This window comes from Acanthochromis polyacanthus, chromosome 23 (assembly GCF_021347895.1).
Source record: "Acanthochromis polyacanthus isolate Apoly-LR-REF ecotype Palm Island chromosome 23, KAUST_Apoly_ChrSc, whole genome shotgun sequence".
NCBI classification, from domain to species: Eukaryota; Metazoa; Chordata; class Actinopteri; family Pomacentridae; genus Acanthochromis; species Acanthochromis polyacanthus.
Genome location: NC_067135.1, coordinates 6,214,472 through 6,237,725, shown reverse-complemented (window position 1 = coordinate 6,237,725; position 23,254 = coordinate 6,214,472). Strand labels below are relative to the sequence as shown.

The 23,254-nt window shown below is 39.5% G+C and overlaps 2 protein-coding genes across 2 annotated transcripts; both read left to right on the top strand.

Moving 5' to 3' along the window:
* The first annotated feature begins 873 nt into the window (after positions 1-873).
* Positions 874-2,266, top strand: LOC127532480 (up-regulator of cell proliferation-like). Its single transcript, XM_051944210.1, has 2 exons — positions 874-1,764; positions 2,261-2,266. Exons 1-2 carry the CDS (start codon positions 874-876, stop codon positions 2,264-2,266), a joined length of 897 nt encoding a protein of 298 aa, XP_051800170.1.
* A 5,235-nt stretch (positions 2,267-7,501) lies between these two features.
* On the top strand, positions 7,502-23,253 carry LOC110945874 (interferon-induced very large GTPase 1-like). The gene is made up of 6 exons (XM_051943591.1): positions 7,502-7,637; positions 9,371-9,447; positions 9,556-9,634; positions 9,766-10,026; positions 10,280-10,540; positions 17,205-23,253. Exons 2-6 carry the CDS (start codon positions 9,403-9,405, stop codon positions 21,875-21,877), a joined length of 5,319 nt encoding a protein of 1,772 aa, XP_051799551.1. The 5' UTR covers positions 7,502-7,637; positions 9,371-9,402; the 3' UTR covers positions 21,878-23,253.
* The last annotated feature ends 1 nt before the right edge of the window (position 23,254 follows it).

Genomic DNA, 23,254 nt, shown 5'->3' with positions numbered 1-23,254 from the left:
ACATCTATACCCCACTAAGCTGTAACCCCACAGCAAAACATACCTGTGTCATGTAATTTACTTGTACAAACCAGTAGACTGTTAGAAACCGGATATTAGATAACAGCCAGGGACATGGCTGACTCAGAAATACAGACTGACCTCCAAATACAAAAGAACAGAACGAGAGAATATTTCCATGATATGTATTTAGAATGTATTGGAGAGTTCAAACTCTCACAATTGGTTGCATTTGACTCACTTTGCTTTGTGTTTTGACTCTAACAGGCTGTTGTTGCATAGATCGCCAAATGGTTCACAATAAAAGTCTTATTAAGAAATGAAGGGTTTCTGTCCACTGAAATTCCACAGGTCTTGAAATTTGACAAAAGTAAAGAGCTGAGTGTAAAGTTGGTATTAACAGCCGTATACAGTAGCAGGGAAATTCGGAGCTGCACGAAAATGGGACCAATTGTATTTAATAAACAGAAGGAATTGAAATGAAAGGCCGGCTTCGAAAACGAGCCTTTTCAAATTAAGGATGTTTCCTACTTCCAATGAGGAAGATAAAGGCTTACTTCTTTGAAGTAGCATGGTAATCCGTATACTTGCAGGAAAACTAAGACGCTAAGTCTCACACTGAGACCAAATATACTTTTCTCCCATATATTCAGCTTTTACAAATTACCAAGCAAACTGCCAGTGATGAAAATAAAAGCCATAACATTTTTCATTGTAATATAATATCATGTTTATGCTTTGTAAAATTTTAGCTTAGATTACCATGGAGACCACAAAGCATGATATTATTTTGCGTGGCAATGATAATTAATGTAGGATACTTAATTAACAAAATAAAATGTTTGTTATTGGTTTGAAATAACAAGAATCTCTATGTCCACAGAGACTGATCTGGAGAGTTTATTGGAGGATCTGGGATTGGAGCAGTGCTACAGAGAAAAGCTGTCTCTCAGCAAAATACTTGAGATTGATGAGAAGACCATCACTGATGAACCTCCCAAGAGTAAATCAGATCTTCCATGGTATTTTCTCAAGAAACTGATGATGGTTAATGTGACAGCTAGGAATATGAAATGTACATCTGTAACTAAGTCAACCTGTGGTAGTGCATCAGAGATGACAAAATTAGATCTTAAAAATCTGTTCATTGGGCCAAATACTGTTGACATTCTGAACCCCTTGGATATAATCACTGCTCTCTTTCTGTGTTCTGATGGTTTTGTGAAGCAGGAAATGGCACTAAAAATGTCTATGTGTCAGTTTTCTGTGCCTCTGCTGCTTCCCAACTGTGACACAAAACAGTGCACACTCATGCTGTGGGCCATGAGAGACATCGTTAAAAAGTACAGACCTCAGTCACTTTCAGAATCGAAGGGCTTCACTGAAGAGAGAATCGTTCTCTCTGAAATTCCAATGATCTCTTTTGTGAGACTGGGTGAGTGCTCCTTGTCCAAGTCAGAGATCCTCAATAAGTTTCTGAGTAACTCTCAGCAGTACCATGACACCTTTGTTCACCAAGATATGGAGTGTGGTGACAGTCCAAGAAGAATCTCCAATGGACTGACTGAAATTACTTGGTACCTTCCCTGTGGAAGCAAAAACTTGGATGTTTTCAGTCAACCAGTCGCTGTAGCTAACCTTCGCGGTGACATTGCTTCCTTTGAAACACAATACTCCTTTTTGTGTCAGACGTCTGCAGCGGTTTTTGTGTTCTTTGACAACCTGGACTCTGAATGCAGTCTACTGACCAACCAGAACCACGAGGCACAAATCTTCTTAGTGGGAAACCAACAGAGCAAGAGCTTCAGTTTAGATGCTTTAGGAGAAGTAGCAACAAAGTTAGACTTGACAAACAACAACATTGTTTTGAAGACAAAGAAGATGAATGATGCAGATTTTGTCACAATCTTGAGGAAGAAAGTCAGTGAAATAGTTGAGAACCCAAAGATGAAGATGCCAATAAAGCAGATGAATGACACTGCCCATGAACTGGGAATCTTGGTTGATGAAGACTCTCCAGAGTGTCAGGCTGGAAAACAAAATGCAGATGCCATCACTGCAGACATTCAAGATATTCTTAAATACAAAGAAGAACAACTTCCCCGACATTGCCAAATATGGAAGGAATTAACAAGTTTAGAGAAGGAAGAATTCCGGCTTCGGAAAGTTGGGTCTGAAAACATTGAAAAGTACAAAAGTGATCTTCAGGAACAGAGAAAGAAACTGCGACAACAACAGAGCTCCTATGAAATGTCAACAGCGATGACATGCTTCATCAACGCAATATCAAGCCCAGGAATAGAACGGTGTTATTTCCTGAAATGGATGAGAATGAACCTCGATAACATGTCTCGTCTAAAACTGTCTGGACTCAGGGAGCAATATAAAGAAAAATGCAAGAATTCTGAGAACAAAGAGGAGATCAAAGAAATTGACAGACAACTCTCCAACAGCTCACTGGGAACTGAACACTTCTTCCGTGAAATGGGTCAGATCTATGAAGCTTCTCTTTCCCTTCCTGAAAGGGATCCATCACGTCAACAATTACAGCACTTACCCAAACTCTGTGCAGAACTGTTGTTAGATGGATTTCCTCTTGAACTTGTGGATGGAGATGCATCCAACATTCCTCTCAGATGGGTGAGTGACGTTCTGTCTCAGCTCAATGACATGGTGTCTCCAAAGAGAAAGATCCGGGTCGTTACAGTTCTTGGAGTCCAGAGTACAGGGAAGTCCACTCTCCTAAACACCATGTTTGGAGTTCAGTTTGCAGTCAGCAGTGGTCGATGCACACGAGGTGCCTTCATGTTGCTCATCAAAATCAATGAAGATGTCAAAGAAGCACTAAAGTGTGACTTCATGGTGATCATTGACACTGAGGGCTTAAAGTCACCAGAACTTGCCCAGCTGGACAACAGCTTTGAACATGACAATGAGCTTGCTACGCTTGTTGTGGGGCTGAGCGATATCACCATTATCAATATCGCAATGGAGAATTCAACAGAAATGAAGGACATCCTACAAATAGTTGTTCATGCTTTTCTCAGGATGAAAGAGGTGGGCAAAAAACCCAAATGTCAGTTTGTTCACCAGAACGTGTCCGATGTGTCCGCCCCTGAGAAGAACTTACGAGACAGGAAACTGCTCCTGCAGCAGCTGAATGAGATGACCCAGGCAGCAGCCAAAATGGAAAAGAAAGAGGAGAACAAGAGCTTCACTGATGTGATGGAGTACAGTCCAGACACTGGGAACTGGTACATTCCTGGACTGTGGAATGGAAAGCCACCAATGGCACCGGTCAATGCAGGTTACAGTGAGGATGTGTATGAGCTGAAGAAAAACATTGTCCAACTGCTGGGAAGTTGTGAGTCTTCTGTTAATAATATCTTGGAATTCAAAGAGTGGATGACAAGCCTGTGGAATGCAGTGAAGCACGAGAACTTCATCTTCAGCTTCAGAAACAGCCTGGTAGCCGACGCATACATGAGGCTCTGCACAGAGTTCAACAAATGGGAGTGGGAATTCAGAAAGAACATGTACTCCTGGGTCACAAATGCAGAAACCAAAATTTCCAATTTTGGTACAGTTGCTGCAAAATCTCACACGTCTGACATGGGACAGTTTCTCACTCAACTGAAAAGTGAAGCAGTCACAGAGCTGTCAAAATGGGAGACAAAGCTTCTGGACAATCTAACACAGTACTTCAAGCAAACAGAGGGTCATGTCTATCTAGTGGAAGGATACAAAGAGGAGTTCTCAAACAGTGCAAAGAGACTTAGACGAGAAATGGAAAACTCTGTTGTTAATCAGCTCACAGCAGCAACAGACATCAGCCGGGGAAAGAGAGAACTAGACAGAATCAAAGATAACCACACAAATGAAATAGAAAAAGCAGTGTGTGCATTAATTGATGAATGTCGAAAGAAAAATGTCCAGATGACAGACAATGAACTGGACAAAGAATTTGATAAGATGTGGAACGAAATACTGAAAAAACTGACTTTTTCGGAACAAAAGACTACGGATGTCTTCACCAGGGTAGGGCACTGCCTGAGACTAAATCTGTCACACAAGGGGAGTCGTGCAAATGAACTGCTGAGTCAAAAAAGACTCCGAGATTGTGGAGTAGAGCCTTTCAAATATACAGCTGAAGGACTCTACAACAAAGCCAAGCAGAAATGGAGCAAGCTCTGGCACCGCCAAGATCCTGTACAAGAAATGGCTGACAGCATCATAGCTGCTTCCACGCAGTTTGTAACTGAGAAGATGGAAAGAAAAACCAATTACCATGATACTTACATCCAGGAGATCCTACTCATCATTGATGAGAGTCTGGAAAACAATCAGAGTGTGACGACAGACATCGAGTTTGAGGTTTCTCTAAAACAGCACATCTGTGGATTTGCAGCCAGGCACTTTAAGATAATGCACGAGAATTTCATACAAGAAAATGATCCCTACAGATGTCTGACAAAAAACAAGGAAAGGTTTCGTGCTGATTTCAAAGATGTTTTCCATGAACGAGATCAGTGCCAGAAGAAGGCAGAAGAATTCACAGACCAATGCCTGAAGCCTGCTGTTGAAGACTTTGTCTACCGTTCTTTAGGTCCAAACATCGTTGATGAAATGCTAAAATGTGAGGAGTTCAGCACACGGATGTCCTTCCAGTATTCACTTCTGAAAGACTTGCTTTCAAAGACAAATCTTCAAGACTATGTACGCTACAGTTCCTCTTATGAGAGCTACGTCAAGGAAAGAATACGTCGGCAAATAGAGGAACGTTTCTCGAGCTCATCTGCAACATTTGAGTTTGAGGATCGACATCTTCAGTCAAGTATCAGCAGCATAAATGATGCCATCAAAAAGGCCAAAACAGGAAACAGCGTTGACTTGAAGAAGTTTGTTGAAGATATCTGCAAAGAACTTGGTGACAAACTTGTCATTTCCCAGGATGCTCTTGGTGCTTTCATGATCCTGAACAAAGCTGATCAGGAACAGTTTGCTCACTGGCTCACAGAGTCTGTGAAAGACATGAAAGAAACTCTTAGACAGATGTTTAAAAAAACGAGCTTTGCAGAGAAACTGAAACATCTCCGTATGAAGCCCCAGAATGAGCTTTTCACCAGAGTGATTGGTTGTGGCAAACAGTGTCCATTCTGTAAAGTGCCCTGTGATGCAGGAGGAAGACCCCACACTCAGCACTTTGCTTCACTGCATCGGCCACAGGGTCTGGGTAGATACAGGTGGGACGTAACGAAAAAACTTGTCATTGACATATGCTCTTCCTCTGTGGTCAGTGACAACAGGTTTCGCTGCGATGCTACCAAAAATGAATGGCACCCTTACAAAAGTTACAGGGAAATTTATCCAGACTGGGATATTCGTCCAGATGTGAGCCTCGAGGCATCAGACTACTGGAAATATGTAATGGCAACATACAATGAAGACATTGCCAAAGCATATGGTGCAGAACCTGCTGATATTCCTGAAGCATGGAAAAAATCACATACCAACAGGCAGAAGCCAGCCTCAAAGAGTCATTTAGCATCAAGTAATATTTCTCCTCAGTAAAGGAGGGACCCTTTAATGGTCACATCACTGTATCCAAGAGAAGATGAAAGATATTGTGAGCACACATACACATTTTTAACCACATGCTTACAACAAGGTAATTCAAGAAAAAAGCTGCAAGTAAATTCTCACTTTAACTCATGTTTGCATTTAACAAGTTTAATGAACTCTATTAATCTGCTTTAAGACTCTTTTGTGTGACAGTTCATGCCATTATAGTCAAACTGAAAAATGTATCAAAGCAACAGAGCAACCAAACATTCCTTATTTGTCTAAATCACAATAAATAGGATATGGGAACATTTAAAAAAAAATTTTTTTTTGTTTCTGCAAAGCAGTTGATATCTGTTTTTTCCATTTGTGTTCCTCAGATCTGGATGTGGTAATGTTATAATAACATGATGATACGTTACATGTATGAAGCGATTGTTGACTCACAAATTAAATAATTTTGTGGTTTTTTCTAACATGTCTGATATCAAGTATTTACATTTTCAGTGTACCAAAAGATCATGAGGTTGTTTTATGATCTAAATGCTTTCATGATTGTACATTGTCATGTTGTTCTGTACTTGGATGAATTGTGTTTGTAATGTGACAGTCATAAGCAAGTCTGGACATGACAGTTAATCAGCCTCCTAGTAGACCAGACTCAGAGTAGCTTTGTCTTCTTTTATGGTTTGTGATTAACTGTGACCAGCATCAAGCTCCAAGGTCTAATAACACTCAGACCATGAGATTCCTCGGCTGAGGAGTCTGTGTTTTCTTCATGAGAAAAGCTGTGCTGTGTGAAGAACAGATCAGAATATAAGTTTGTATTTTGTGTTTTTGTCTGAGTCAGACCTCTGAATATGAGCCTGGTGTTGGAGTGCTGCCCTTTCAGCTGGAATATTCACTCTGCATTTCTCTTTTTTCTTATTCATTGTTACTCCTTTTATTCTCTAATAAATTACGAAGACAAATACTGTTGTATCTTGACTGTTTTTGCTATGGCTCATCATTTTCCACATCATTGATGAGACAAATCAGATCTTCTTTGCTCTCTCATTGGTGTTTACATGCCAGTGAAGGTTATATTATTCTCTCTCTGAGTTGTGAAGAAATTAAAATGGCTTTACTTTTTGTGAAGTATAGGATGGAAATATTTACAATATTAAAGGAATTAAAGAATAGCTTTTTCTAAATGTAGTATAGTCAGAATACATGATTTAAATCTCTTCACTGATTAAATAGAGACAGAATTTGCAATCTGGCTCTGAATGTTTTTCAATATTTTATGTTTTCTAGATCAGAACTGCAGCATTTAGTGTCTAATAACTCCCAAAGCAAACATAATTATCTCTAAAAACCTCAACCCTTTATATTTTAAAATTAATCAATTTCATCATTTAACAATTTTATTCATGTCAACTCTGAGATCATATTCAGATATAAAATACATGATTACATGTTAAAATGTTTTATGGCTGTTAAATGTTTGTGTTCTGTTATACAAAATAAGACTAAATCATTTCTAAAAATGAAATGACAGCTAAATGAAATGAAAATGAATGAACTTTAAAAATCTGACATCAGTGGAGCTGCATAATGTAAAGATTTGTGCTCGTGCTGCCTTTTAGACAACGTGAGAATAGAAATAAAAAATAAAAACACATCAGTAGAGAGCTCAACCCTCCTCAGATAGCAGAGTGTGTTTCACAAGCAAAGAGCTACTTAGAACAGTCCCTCAATTCTAAAACCTTTGGTCATTTTGATCAAACCTAAAAATGTATTTAATGGTCACACCCAGGTTGCACAACACCTGAACTTAACTTCAAACTGTAATCAGACAGTTAAGTTTTGTTTTCCTGCAGCCTGGTATATATAAATCACTGTTTCTATGAAATGAAACTGAAAGTGACTACACCCAGCAGGATAAAAGGAGAAGGCTGAAGTCTTGTCCTGGCATTAGCAGAAGAGTGAACCGTCAGGCGACATTCTGACCTGGTCTGAACTGATTTCTAAAGTTTGCACAGACTAAACAAAAAAAGATGCTTTTCTGACACGGAAAAAATCATCTTGTAAAGGTAAGTCATTCTTTCATGGCTTCTTTAGAGACAGTTAGTTAGGGTGACCATACGTCCTCTTTTGCCCGGACATGTCCTCTTTTGAGAGGCTGTCCGGCCTGTCCAGCCGGCGTTTATAAAGTTCTTCAAATGCCCGGGATTTTGATCCCCTAAATAACGCGAAACCGCCGCGCTCTTGAATTGTACTGCGCAGCACTTAGAACCCATTCTCTTCTATCAGACAATTTCCACTGCACGCGCTGCGGAGCGCCAGCGCCGCGTCTCTGAAGCGCCGGCGCGCGCCACCGCGCTGGAGATTCGCTTCCTCGCAGGCTGACAGGCAGGTAGGCACACTGCGAGAGAACACTCGAACCGAAAGAAAATGCCGAAACGCAAATGTCATTTCACTGATGAAATGCGAAAAAAGTACCCCTGTTTTCGTCCGGGTCGTGTCAAATGGGAGGCAGAATGTACAGTCTGCAAAGCTGGGACTTATGTCTCTGTAGCTAATAAGAGAAGGAAAAAGAAGGAAAAAAGGACTGTTGACTTGAGGCATTATTTCTATATTTTTTTTCATTTGCCATTAGACACATTATTTTGAAGAATGGCCTAATTGAACATTGAAGAACAGACTACCTCTCTTTTTTCTTTTTGTTTAATATTTTGAGGCATTATTTCTATTTTTACATAATTGATAATTGGGAGGTTATTTTGAAGAATGGTACTCTACCTCACTTTTCCTAACTAAGGTGTAAGTGTCAGACTTAAGAGAGATGATTATTTCTTATTTTGTTAAACATCTGAATACATGTGTTCCTACACAACTTGAGTCAATAACTATTAAAGACTAGAGCATGCCATATTTGTATGTGACTGATTATATTGTTTAGGAGAATTGCTTTAATTTAATAAATGCATTATTTATAAAGCAACTGTTTGTGAGTGTTTTGGGCTATTTTTCTGTATATCCAGGTAAAGTGTTCTTTTCTGGGGAATTTAGAATATCTGTTTAACTGAGTTTGAAGCACAGAAAGCCCCCTGACCCACAGAATACCCCTAAAAATGGAAGTTGGGGGGTGGGGGTGGGGCTGAAAATTTTTCGCACGCGAGATGGAAGTGTGTCCTCTTTTCAGAGAAACAGAATATGGTCACCCTACAGTTACTAATGATATTAAGTGAAAAAAAATACAGCACTGAAATTATGTGTATCTGATTTGGGTAGGAGTTGAGGCACCTGTATGAGTATTTCTGTTGTATTTGACTTGATCTTGTAGGGAATGGTTTTGCTTTTTAATAAATTACATCTATTTGGAAGCTGTGAATTCATATTATAAAGATATTATAAAATAAAAACCACTGAGACAACAGGAAAATGCCACTTTAACAGTAATGCATCAGGAACAATTTCTGATGTAATCTTTATGGCAGGACTTTTGTTTTGCTGCTATTATCTGTACCTTAGCAGTGGTTTCATAAGTGCAGAACCCAGAGTTGTTCTGTAGCATTTTTCTATTGTTCTATTGATAAAGACTTGTACTTTGGTATATTTTCCATTTTTGCAAACTACATTTTACTCAGATAAAAGGAACTGAATATGGATTGCATTTTTCACAACTGGAAAAATATACATTCATCACCTTTTCATGGAATTTCAGATTTGTTCTTGTTTTATTTATCACTGTTGTACTTTTGTTTTGTTCTTGCAGTGTTGCTGGTTGTCTGTTATATTCTTGTTTCCTCTTAAATCTACTCAGAAGCAGTTGAAATAACCTGGACCAAGTGTGGGATGGCTGAGGGTGAATCTACAATGGATAAGTCAGAGGAGGATGAGGTAAATCAAGAACTGTATAATTGGGGAAAAAATGAAACAACCAATCGCGTTGTACCCTGCAGTTTATGAAGTGATTCATTAAATAAGAGATTTTTCTCATTTATCAAGGAGTTCTATGATACAGTGGATGACTTCAGTAAGCTTTACTGTGAGGAAGGAAAACCTCCTGCAACTCTGCAGTCTGACTGTAAGTGTGTCTGATGGAAGAACCAGTGCAGCTTCAAACAATCATCTATTTATCAGACTGAAACAGATGACTGACTGAAAACACACTGCAATGAGGAGATAGTGAGAGGTGTCTGTGTTCTCTCCCGGCAGATGTTCCTCCACCAGAAGTAACAGTCCTCCATGTTGGCAGTGACACCGTTTCTCTGGGTTTGGCACCCACTGGTTCCTCTGTTAAGTATAAACTCCATGTAGATTACACATGTGGTGCACATGGAGACAGCGTGATCATGGAAGAGCGCAGCACTGTAGATGTGGAGGGGCTAATTCCTGGGACTGACTACACTGTCAACATCAAAAGGACTGCTGAAAACGGAACTGAAAGTAAAGCAGAGTCTGTACTAGTTTCTACAGGTAAATCTGAGATAAAAGTGATGCTTGAATTAAAAATGATTTAATGGCTAATGCAGGCAGGGGTTGGCTGAATGGTCAATGAGCTCAGCAAATACTTGAACAAACATGAATGCATTGCTTACTCTGTTTGCTGTCTTTTGTGTTCTGTTATACCTCTTATGTTTGACAGTTAAACAGCTCTGTGAAGTTGACAAAGAAAAGTGGATTTTTCAAGTTATTCAATGACCAAAACACCTTCCTGTTATTCTCACAGAGCCCATCCCTCCTGCGACAATAACCGTCTGTAACCGCAGCAGTGAGTCGCTGTGTCTGCAGTGGGACACTCCTGCTGGTGAGGTGGAGAGTTTCATTGTGACGTGTTGCAGCGACGGAGAAACTGTGCAGGAGCTGGCAACAGAAAGCAACAGTGTGACTGTCAGCAGCCTGAGGCCAGGGGTGTGCTACTCCATTCAGGTTTCTACACAACTGAAAAATAGAAGAATCAGCCAGCCAACTGAAGCATCTGCCAAAACAAGTAAGTAGAAGAAAAATATTATCAAGAACACAAACAAAAAAGAATTAAATGATAAATTAGGGCTTTAAATATGGTAAGTCAGGAGTATAGTCTAGATTATTTGTGATACTGCTCAGTGTATGAATTAAAAAAAAAAAAAGATAATAGCACAGTGGGTTCAGTGGACTTCCAGTGTTCTCAGAGAGGCTAAAACGACGCCCCCTGCTGTCCAAAAAATATATGAAGAGCAGAACAACAAGAACAGAGTTATTCAGTCTTCAACCACCAGAGGCCTCTGATTTACTCTGATTTATTTAAAAACATTTGTATCAAAAACTATAGATATGTAAATAGGTATTTGTGAAATTTATTGAGCACTTTGTAAGATAATTGTTTTTTTTAAACTCCCCATAGACACATTGAAATATGAAGCTATGTTTGAACGACAATATCTCAGGAACTACTAAAGATAAAAGCCTAAAATGTTCACTGTTATTTCTCATTATATCATTGGTTCAGAATCTTTGACAGAGAGTGGTTTATTAAACAGCCTCTGATTAGCACATATTAATATAAAAATAGATAATACAGAAAAATGAAAAGCTATTTTCGATGAACTTTAATAACCGCAAAATACATTATAACTAAAACAAAAATATTACTAGAAAGCCTAATCCAAATATAACAGAGTTCTGGAGTTTCAAAAATGGTTCTCCAAATATAACTGAGAATTTAAAATGCGCATTTTTGTAATTTTTGGTCTGCTTTTATCTACTGGTCCAATATTGCAGATTTTGAATCAATGATATGACGAGAATAAAGGGACAACTTCAGGCTTTGATCTTTAGTATTTTGTGAGATATTGTCATTCATTTTGTGCACAAGCGACATTGTAACATTTTTGCACATCAAAGTTCAATGTGCGAAAAAAATGTGTTGAAAGTGGGCTGATGTAGCCGAGCCACACTACACCCATGTTTCTGACGGCACAAGGGTCTCGGGAAGCTCGACAGGGAGGGAGGCGGGCTAAAAGGTTGTCTATCAAATCCCTCTGCAGCAATTGGGTAGGTATACAACCAATCAACGCAACGAATAGGCTGACGTAGTTCATAGAGCACCGGCGGATTGTGGCTAAGTCCCATTAGCTTCCCAACCAGCGGAGCCAACTGGTATATTAAGGATTTGCCATATCCCATCGGCATAAGTCCAAATACGTCTTTCTTCTCAATGAAACACTTCAGTGCTGTCCTTTGTTTATCTTTCAAGTTGAATTTTAGCTTCAAATCTTTAAGGGCTGTGGCCAAAGCTGAGTCGAAAGATAACTGTTTATTATGCGCCGGTTGTTTCTGTCAGAATCGTCGCGCCTCTGTCGTCACTTCGTTACGCCCGCCTTCTGACTCTACACTTCATGGTGATTGGTCCGGCCAGTTTTAGGAGAATCCAGCCTCGAGCCTTATGGAGGGTAACTAGACCCACCCTGGCAGAGAATTAAATTCGTTGCCGTGGGTTGTCTAGCGCGGCTAGGCTAGGGCTGATGTGCAATTCTGAAAAAGTAAAATCTCTAAAAGATTTTGATATATCTGCGTATATTTCACAAATGTGCATGTCTATATAAACATGTCTATTTTATGCTTTAAATAAATCAGTCAAATGGATGGATGGAAACGGTTTTCAAAAATTGGATGGTTTGGCGTGATGGACAGTGTGTAAAATCATCATGGATCAACTTCTATGTACGACATTGAAGAAAAAAACCTTTCTTGCTGTTTGGTACAAAACTGAAGAAAAAAAACAAATTAAAAAACAAAAGATTTGAATCTGCTAATAAAAGAGTTCTAATGTGGGGCCTGTATTTTTAATACAATAAATCTAAGTCTTGTGGAGGGGTGCACTGCATTATCTACTTCATAACTAGGAGTTAGTTCACTCAGTTCCCTCACCCACCTTTTGAGATGGAAGAGAAGGAAAGGCGTTCCTCATTTCAGCTGTTGATGCTTTTAAGATAAGAGGAGCTCATGTGATTAGTCATTGCTGAAGCATTACAGAGCTTCATCTGTTAAATCTAGGTTCCTCCCACTAGTTAAGTGTGCCAATGCAAAAGCAGTGAAGAACACTTCTGACTATTCCTCGGCCCTATTCTTATAGATTCTTAACACACGATTGTTGACACCTAACTCATCCCAAAGCATTTAGAAAATCCATACAAATAATATGTCAAAATATGCTGCTCAATCAGGAAGAGTGTGTGACTTTTGGTAGTGATTCATCCTGTGTTCTTTTTTTTTTAAATTCAGGAAAAGCTATCTTAAAATCCCCATAGAAATGAATGGGAAGTCAGCCAGACGACTGTCAAAACCCAGCCATGTTTGGAACCCTGTAGCTCTAGCAGATTCTACAGTCGAAATTTCATTAAAAGTTTAATGGGGTCACACAACTTTGACAAAATATTTGTCTGAATCCGTGTTTTGTTATCTTTTATGGTATTTATGCAGATGCAGTGTAAGTGAATCTGAACACATAAAATTCTGTGTTTGTTCAGTTAGATTGGTGATTAGTTAATTGATACTGGGCTAAGAAAGATGGACTCCAAACATGGCTGCCTCCATCAGCAATGAATAACGTTATATTGTGCTCCATCAGCAGGGCATACCTAACAGCAGCTTCAAGGCAAATCTACACAGTTGTTACATTAGGCATTAACATTCGGCACAGACACACGTTCTAACATGTTCTAACACATTCCAGCAATACAGTGTTTAGTGGCTCCACTTCAGCCTCAGTTCCATAGCCCACGAAAGGCTGGTATTTACAAGGAGCCACCAGGATTCTGTGAAGTGTGCTACACTTTCAATGTAAAAGCCCAGAAATGTGACAAGAAACGGATCAGGGATTGTGAAATATGTCATCTTTTCAAAATAAAACGTACTTACGGTATATAAATTATGACAGAAGCTGCACTGGCACACTCAGAATTTCTTCAGAAATGTTCTAGTTATGATTGCAGCCACTTCTCCAGCATGTGCTTGTTTCACATGCTCCAAATTCAGATTTGCCTTTGTGCCTTCATCCTATTTCAGAAAAAAACTGGATGCTAAACATTGTCAGTAAGAAAACACTCACACCGGTGTCTAGTGCAAGGAGACAAATCTGCAGAAGAAAACGCAACAGAACATCAGAAAAAAATGCTCCTGTGGGTGTTGTACAATATTAACAGGGTGTTACTGCAAGTGATTTAGTGTGGAAGGAACACTTTATTTTTGTTTTTGTTTGCGGTGGAGCAGTTGCTAGTAGCCAATTAATTTGAATCTAATCTATGAGACTTTACATGAATTTACATTGCAAATGCTGTCAGGGGATGGTAGCGACATAGATGACCTTACGCATGAAGATGGTTGTACTAATAATGCCAGAATGCAAAGAAAAATGAAGATGTTGTCACTACAGAAAGATACTCTTAAATATTTCTGCTGTAAAAGTTTGGCATTTTAACATAGGGATCCATGGAGAGTGACACAGTTTTGAAGTAAGCCTCAAGCAGCCATTTGAGGAACTGCAGTTTGTGGCACTTTTGTATTGGCTCCATTTTCCAGCTATCAGAGGTTCATGCTTGGTTAAAACAGAAATGGCAAACTTACACGTTTCCTCATTTTCCATCACTACTGGATAGTTAGTTTGGTGGCCCTTATTTAGTGAAAAATTTCCATGTCATGTACCTCCAGATTTTTCAAACAACATGTATGGAGACGCAGTTGTAACCCCCATAAAAATTTAGCGTCTTATTTAAGTGAATAATTTTATTGATAAATTAAAATAAAAGTGTCCATTCCTGAATATGTCCGTGAACGCACCTTTCACGTGACTTCCGCACACACGTGCAAGCAAGCCTGATTCAGCCAATCACGAGCCTTGTACCTTCCTATACAAGCTACTGCCATGCTGCTTACCACAGACTCGGGAGGAAGGCAACACGAGTGGCTGCAACAGTGGTCGGACACCACCACGGATAGGACGCTGGGTACTCGCTGGGTGACATTCATTGTGGAAATTGCAGGCCAGGTGTGCCTGGTTGGCACAGAACCACACGAGGCGAGCTGACCCAAAAAGGAGCCTGGTAGGGGCTGTTGCAGCCAGTCCTCCCGTTCTCTCTGTCCCCCGCTGTTAATATATGAACTGTTCTGCGCTATGGACTCTGTTTCTCATATCCCAACCTGTGCGTTTCTCTATGGACAATAATACAAAACTCTCTCAACCTTATTGCGGACAGTAAACATTTCCACCAACGAGTGAAAAATTGTGGAGGAGGAAAAGAGAGTATTATACTCTGGTTGGTTGATTGTGTTGTTTATTGTGTTTTGACCAATGTTTTTGTGAAATGTAACAAAAAGGGAAAAATACTTTTTTTTTCCTTTGACTACTCAAGCTTGAGAATATTCTTAAATCTCTGCTGATTGTAAATATGCACCATTTCAACTCACTGTAAATAATAATACACGAGCTACTTTAAAATCTATTTAATTGTCTGTTTTTTATTATACTGATGCACGCACCTCCCAAGACATGAACTTTTACATCTTCTGAACTAGTCCATATTTATAACTTTAGCAATGCAATTTGTACTTGCTACACAGTGAAGCAGTGAAATTTAAAATGTACAAACTGCTTTATGAGGCTGTTCAGCAAGACGTATCGTTGTTGAAGTCTCATTTATCAAACACAGACACAAAAGTTATTTTTAAAAGTTATTCTTCACAAAGACGAGTGCGTGTGGCCATGTTGTAAGTCAAGTCATGTAAACAATGTGAAACTTCTTGTACTATAGTTTAGCACTGTGGTCTTTGCCTTTTCTGGAGCATTACAGCATTTTTTAGTGCTTTGCATCAATCTGTATTTAACAGACATACACTCCTCTCCCAAAGTATTGGACCAGTGAGGTCAGTTACCTTATCGTATTTTTGCTGTAGACTGAAAACATTTGAGTTTGGCATCAAACAATGAATATGAGACAAGAGATCAACATTTCAGGTTTTATTTCCAAGTGTTTCATCTGGATCTGACACACAACTTAGAAGATAGAACCTTTTGTTTGAACTTAGCCATTTTTCATGTGAGCACAAGCATTGGAACATGTGACTGACAGGTATTTTGTTGCCGTGGTGTGTCCAATTACATTGATTTTTCAAACAATAAATTGTGCTCCGTGTCCACATGAAATTTCAGATTTGGGTTTTGCCTGTGCAGACTACATCTATAGATAGAGGTGGAATGAACATGAAGACCAGAGAGCTGTCTATGGGTGAAAAACAAGCAACTGTGAAGCTGAGAGAAGATGGAAAGTCAATCAGAGTCATTGCACAAACATTGGCCATTGCCAGTACAACCATCTGGAAATTCCTTAAGAAGAATGTCTTGAAAAAGAAAGCCAATGGTGTATTAAGTAACAGACATCAAACAGGTAGACCACAGAAAAAAGCAGCAGTTTACGACAAACGTTGTGAGAGCTGTAAAGAAAGACCCTAAAACAACTGTTAGTGACATCACCAACAACTACCAGAGGGTAGGAGTAAAGGTATCACAATCTACTGTTTGCAGAAGACTTCATGAACAAAAGTACAGAGGTTACACCACAAGATGCAAACCGCTCATTAGCAAGAAGAATAGGAAGGCCAGGCTGGAATTAGTCCACAGATGAGCTTCAAAAATTCTGGGACAAAGTTTTATGGAATGATGAGACAAACATGAACCTTTACCAAAGTGATGGAAAGGCTAAAGTTTGGAGAAAGAAAGGATCTGCTCATGATCCCAAACATACAAGCACATCTGTGAAACACAATGGAGGTAATGCCTTGGCTTGGGCTTGCATGGCTTCTTCTGGGATGGGCTTGTTAATGTTCATGATGTTACACAAAATTGCAGCAGCAAAATGAATTCAGGGGTTGACAGAAACCTTTTGTCTGTCAATTTAAAGAAATATGCAACCAAACTGATGGAGATCCTTGATTGTGCAGCAAGATAATGACCCAAAACAGAAAAGGCGCTCATCAGGGTCAAGAAGTGACAGGTTTTAGACTGACGAAATCAATCTCCAGACTTAAACCCTATAGAGCTGCATTTTATCTGTTAAAGAGGAGACTGAAGGGAGTAACCCCAAAACAAACTACAACTGAAAGAGACTGTAAAAATCATCACAAAAAAAACTTCACAAAGGAAAAATGTAAAAGTTTTTTGATGTCAATGGATCACAGGCATGAAGCAGTTATTGCAAGCAAAGTATTTGCAACAAAATAACAAGTCTTATTCACATTAGTCTATTTTAAGTCTATCTGTTCCAATACCTGTGCTCACATGAAAATTTGGTGTTCTGTTACAATGAATGCTATCGCCTAAGTTGTGGATCAGATCCAGATGTAAATATCTGTAAATAAAAGATGAAATGTTGATCTTGATGTCAAACCCAAATGTTTTCAGTCGACAGCAAAAAATAAGGAATTGGCTTTACTGTTTCAATACTTTTGGAGGGGATTGTACAGTGAAACCAATTGCAAAGCTATCCTTGTGTGCAAACAAAATAGGGACAGAGCCATGCAAGATCTTTACCATTGTTTATCTGTCATCTTTTGGATCTTTCACAAGCTTCAGTATATTAAATACAATCATGATTTAATCAGCTGTTTGTCTATGCCCACAGAGACTCATCTGGAGAGCTTATTGGAGGATCTGGGATTGGAGCAGCTCTACAGAGAAAAGCTGTCATTCAGCAACATACTTGAGATTAATGAGATGACCATCACTGATGAACCTTCCAAGAGTAAATCAGACCTTCCATGGTATTTTCTCAAGAAACTGATGATGGCTAATGTGACAGCTAGGAATGTGAAATGTACATCTGTAACTGAGTCAACCTATGATAGTGCATCAGAGATTGTGGAGTCAGATTTTGATAATCTGCTTGACAGTCAAAATTCAGTTGACATGGTAAACCCCCTTGACATAATCACTGCTCTCTTTCTGTGTTCTGATGGTTTTGTACAGCAGGAAATGGCACTAAAAATGTCTATGTGTCAGTTTGCTGTGCCTCTGCTGCTTCCCAACTGTGACACAAAACAGTGCACACTCATGCTGTGGGCCATGAGAGACATCGTTAAAAAGTACAGACCCCAGTCACTTTCAGAATCGAAGGGCTTCACTGAAGAGAGAATCGTTCTCTCTGAAATTCCAATGATCTCTTTTGTCAGGCTGGGTGAGTGCTCCTTGTCCAAGTCAGAGATCCTCAATAAGTTTCTGAGTAACTCTCAGCAGTACCATGACACCTTTGTTCACCAAGATATGGAGTGTGGTGACAGTCCAAGAAGAATCTCCAATGGATTGACTGAAATTACTTGGTACCTTCCTTGTGGAAGCAAAAACTTGGATGTTTTCAGTCAACCAGTCGCTGTAGCTAACCTTCGTGGTGACATTGCTTCCTTTGAAACCCAATATTCCTTTTTATGTCAGACATCTTTAGCAGTTTTTGTGTTCTTTGACAACTTGGAATCTGAATGCAGTCTACTGACCAACCAGAACCACAAGGCACAAATCTTCTTAGTGGGAAACCAACAGAGCAACAGCTTCAGCTTAGATGATCTTAAAATACTAGCAACTAAGTTGGGCTTGAGTAAGAGCAACATTATTTTGAAGACAAAGAAGATGAATGATGCAGATTTTGTGACAATCTTGAGGAAAAAAGTCAGTAATGTAGTTGAGAACTCACAGATGAAGATGTCAATAGAGCGGATGGCTGACATTGCCCATGAACTGGGAATCTTGGTTGATGAAGACTCTCCAGAGTGTCAGGTTGGAAAACAAAATGCAGATGCCATCACTGCAGAAATTCAACACATTCTTGAATACAAAGAAGAACAACTTCCCCGACATTGCCAAATATGGAAGGAACTAACAAGTTTAGAGAAGGAAGAATTCCGGCTTCGGAAAGTTGGATCAGAAAACATTGAAAAGTACAAAAGTGATCTTCAGGAACAGAGAAAGAAACTGCGACAACAACAGAGCTCCTATGAAATGTCAACAGCTATGGCATGCTTCATCAATGCAATATCAAGCCCAGGAATAGAACGGTGTTATTTCCTGAAATGGATGAGAATGAACCTCGATAACGTGTCTCGTCTAAAACTATCTGGACTCAGGGAGCAGTACAAAGAGAAATGCAAGAATTCTGAGAACAAAGAGGAGATCAAAGAAATTGACAGACAACTTTCCAACAGCTCACTGGGAACTGAACACTTCTTCCGTGAAATGGGTCAAATCTATGAAGCTTCTCTTTCCCTTCATGAAACGGATCCATCACGTCAACAATTACAGCACCTGCCCAAACTCTGTGCAGAACTGTTGTTAGATGGATTTCCTCTTGAACTTGTGGATGGAGATGCATCCAACATTCCTCTCAGATGGGTGAGTGACGTTCTGTCTCAGCTCAATGACATGGTGTCTCCAAAGAGAAAGATCCTGGTCGTTACAGTTCTTGGAGTCCAGAGCACAGGGAAGTCCACTCTCCTAAACACCATGTTTGGAGTGCAGTTTGCAGTCAGCAGTGGTCGATGCACTCGAGGTGCCTTCATGTTGCTCATCAAAATCAATGAAGATGTCAAAAAAGTACTAAATTGTGACTTCATGGTGATCATTGACACTGAGGGCTTAAAGTCACCAGAACTTGCACAGCTGGACAACAGCTTTGAACATGACAATGAGCTTGCAACACTTGTTGTGGGGCTGAGCGATATCACCATTATCAATATCGCAATGGAGAATTCCACAGAAATGAAGGACATCCTACAGATAGTTGTGCATGCTTTTCTCAGGATGAAGGAGGTGGGCAAAAAACCCAAATGTCAGTTTGTTCACCAAAATGTGTCTGATGTGTCCGCACATGAGAAGAACTTACGAGACAGGAAACTGCTGCTGCAGCAGCTGAATGAGATGACCCAGGCAGCAGCCAAAATGGAAAAGAAAGAGGATAACAAGAGTTTCACTGATGTGATGGAGTACAGTCCAGACACTGGGAACTGGTACATTCCTGGACTGTGGAATGGAAACCCACCAATGGCACCGGTCAATGCAGGTTACAGCGAGGCTGTGTATGAGCTGAAGAAAAACATTGTCCAACTACTGGGAAGTTGTGAGTCTTCTGCTAATAATATCTTGGAATTCAAAGAGTGGATGACAAGCCTGTGGAATGCAGTGAAGCACGAGAACTTCATCTTCAGCTTCAGGAACAGCCTGGTAGCTGACGCATACATGAGGCTCTGCACAGAGTTCAACAAATGGGAGTGGAAATTCAGAAAGGACATGTACTCCTGGGTCACAAATGCAGAAACCAAAATTTCCAATTTTGGTACAGTTGCTGCAAAATCTCACACGTCTGACATGGGACAGTTTCTCACTCAAATGAAAAGTGAAGCAGTCACAGAGCTGTCAAAATGGGAAACAAAGCTACTGGACAATCTAACACAGTACTTCAAGCAAACAGAGGGTCATGTCTATCTAGTGGAAGGATACAAAGAGGAGTTCTCGAACAGTGCAAAGAACCTTCGACGAGAAATGGAAAACTCTGTTGTTAATCAGCTCACAGCAGCAGCAGACATCAAACAGGGAAAGAGAGAACTCGACAGAATCAAAGAGAACCACACAAACGAAATAGAAAAAGCAGTGTGTGCATTAATTGATGAATGTCAAAAGAAAAACGTCCAGATGACAGATGACGAGCTTGACAAAAAATTTGATAAGATGTGGAATGAAATACTGAAAAAAATGACTTTTTCTCAACTAAAAACCACAGATGTCTTCACCAGGGCAGACCACTGCCTGAGAACGAATCTCAAACACAAGGGGAGTCGTGCAAATCAAATGCTGAGTCAAAAAAGACTGCAAGATTGTGGAGTAGAGCCTTTCAAAAATGCAGTTGAAGGATTTCTCAAAAAAGCCAAACACAAAGCGATCACATGGTGGCACGGCCAAGATCATGTACAACAAATGGCTGACAGCATCATTGCTGCTTGCACGCAGTTTGTAACTGAGAAGATGGAAAGAAAAACCAATTACCATGATACTTACATCCAGGAGATTCTACTCATCATCGATGAGAGTCTACAACAAAATCAAAATATCAAGATAGACATCGAGTTTGAGGTTTCTCTAAAACAGCACATCTGTGGATTTGCAGCCAGGCACTTTGAGAAAATGCAGAAAGATTTCATACAAGAAAATGATCCTCACAGATGTCTGAGTCTAAACAAAGACAAGTTCCGTACTGATTTCAAAGACGTTTTCCATGAACGGGACCAGTGCCAGAAGAAGGCAGAAGAATTTACAGACCAATGCCTGAAGCCTGCTGTTGAAGACTTTGTCCATCGTTCTTTAGGTCCAAACATTGTTGATGAAATGCTAAAATGTGAAGAGTTCAGCACACGGATGTCCTTCCAGTATTCACTTCTGAAGGACTTGCTTTCAAAGAACAATCATGAAGACTATTTACGCTACAGTTCCTCTTATGAGAGTTACATCAAGGAAAGAATAATGCAGCAAATAGAAAAATGTTTCTCAAGCTCCTCTGCAACATTTGAGTTTGAGGATCGACATCTTCAGTCAAGTATCAGCAGCATAAATGACGCCATCAAAAAGGCCAAAACAGGAAACGGTGTCAACTTGAAGAAGTTTGTTGAAGATATCTGCAAAGAACTTGGTGATAAACTTGTAATTTCCCAGAATGCTCTTGGTGCTTTCATGATCCTGAACAAAGCTGATCAGGAACAGTTTGCTCACTGGCTCACAGTGTCTGTGAATGACATGAAAGAAACTCTTAGAGAGAAGTTTAAAAAAAAAACCTTTGCAGAGAAACTAAAACATCTCCGCATGAAGCCCCAGAATGAGCTTTTCACCAGAGTGATTGGTTGTGGCAAACAATGTCCATTCTGTGCAATGCCCTGTGACGCAGGAGGAAAAGCCCATAGTCAGCACTTTGCTTCACTGCATCGACCAGAAGGTCTGGGTAGATACAGGTGGATGTCAACGAATAAACTTGTCATTGACATATGCTCTTCCTCTGTGGTCAGTGACACAAAGTTTTGCTGCGATGCTACCAACAATAAATGGCACCCTTACAAAGGTTACAGGGAAATTTATCCAGACTGGGATATTCGTCCAGATGTGAGCCTCCAGGCATCAGACTACTGGAAATATGTCATGAAAACTTACAATGCAGACTTTGCCAAAGTATATGGTGCAAAACCTGCTGATATTCCTCTAATGTGGAAAAAAATCACAGAGAAGCAGGCAGAAGCCAGCCTCAAAGAGTCATTTAGCATCAAGTGAGAGGCTACACATTTAGTGGTTATAGAGGTGTACATCTTCCTAATTCATCATTCTCTTCGTGATAATTTGATCTTTATTTTATATTATATAGAAGAAAATCAGAAATTGGATTATGCTGTATATAAGATGATGCCGTTGAAGATGATGACAATCCATCAAAATATTTCCGTTCTACAATTCTACAATTTCATTTAGCAGACGCTTTTGTCCAAAGTGATGTACAACACAAGCAAGAATTCAGACATAAGGAAAAACCTGTAGTAAGTGCAAAAGTGCTTCAAGTGCGATTGGTCAAAGGTGTTGCCATCAAGCTGCAGAACATGTTCTCCACATTTATTCTTGAGGACACTGTTGAATTAGCCTAGCCGCGCTAGACCCAGGTCTGAAGACACAAGGGTCTAGGAACTCTCGACAGGGAGGGAGGCGGGCTAAAAGGTTGTCTTTCAAATCACTCTGCAGCAATTGGGTAGGTATACAACTAATCAGCGCAACGAATAGGCCGACGTAGTTCATAGAGCGCCAGAAATCAGAGGATGCGGTAGTTCGGTGAAGCCTTATTTATACAGTCAATGGGTGAAGCTCAAGTATATTACAGACATGTTAACAGAAAGATTATTCAGAGTCGGAGCTAATGGAGCTCAACGACTGTTGTCGTTTTTGTTGTCGACCCTGGCAGAGAATTAAATTCGTTGCTGTGGGTTGTCTAGCACGGCTAGGCTACTGTTGAATACCTTTTTCTTAACTTTAAGTCAAAGCACACGTTCAAAACACACATTCAGAACATACAAAATGTTTCCATTTTGATTTGTATCTGTTATGAATTCATGTCTTTTTCTGACAGATGGATTTCAGTACACAGTTCTTCAAAACGTGTGCCAGTTAAACATAGTAAAAAAAAAAGTCACTCTGAAACAGATTTGGTATGTGAGATGTGAACATTTTAAACATTGTCTTTCCTTGTCATTTTAACCATGTGATGGTAAATATTTACAATTTCAGTGAGTTAAGATGTCATTTAGTCTATATATGGCATTGTCAACATTTGCCTATGTGATCTTTATTATTTAGAATTTAAAATGTTTGTTCTTGTTTCTGTTCAATATGTGATGCTACATAAGTTTTAAAAAATCATCAACGCTCAACTGATCTAAATGTGGATTAAAGTTTGCATAACAGGAAATTAGATACAATCAAACATAACGTCATGTGATGTGATCTAATACCAACACACACATCTCTATTATTTCCAAGTGTATTGTTTTTAGTATATGATGTCAAATCTTTGCATTTTTGAAGCTAACAAAGGATCGTTCATGTTTTCAGCATGTTAGGTTCTTAGTTATGTTCACTCACTGAATAAAGACACAAAATCTGCAG

Bases quoted from the DNA above. Each gene is read 5' to 3' on its own strand.
- LOC127532480 (XM_051944210.1), top strand. From the start codon at position 874: ATGTCCACAGAGACTGATCTGGAGAGTTTATTGGAGGATCTGGGATTG.
- LOC110945874 (XM_051943591.1), top strand. From the start codon at position 9,403: ATGGCTGAGGGTGAATCTACAATGGATAAGTCAGAGGAGGATGAG. The intron at 9,635-9,765 runs GTAAGTGTGTCT...CTCTCCCGGCAG, and splicing joins TGCAACTCTGCAGTCTGACT to ATGTTCCTCCACCAGAAGTA. The intron at 10,027-10,279 runs GTAAATCTGAGA...TTATTCTCACAG, and splicing joins GTCTGTACTAGTTTCTACAG to AGCCCATCCCTCCTGCGACA.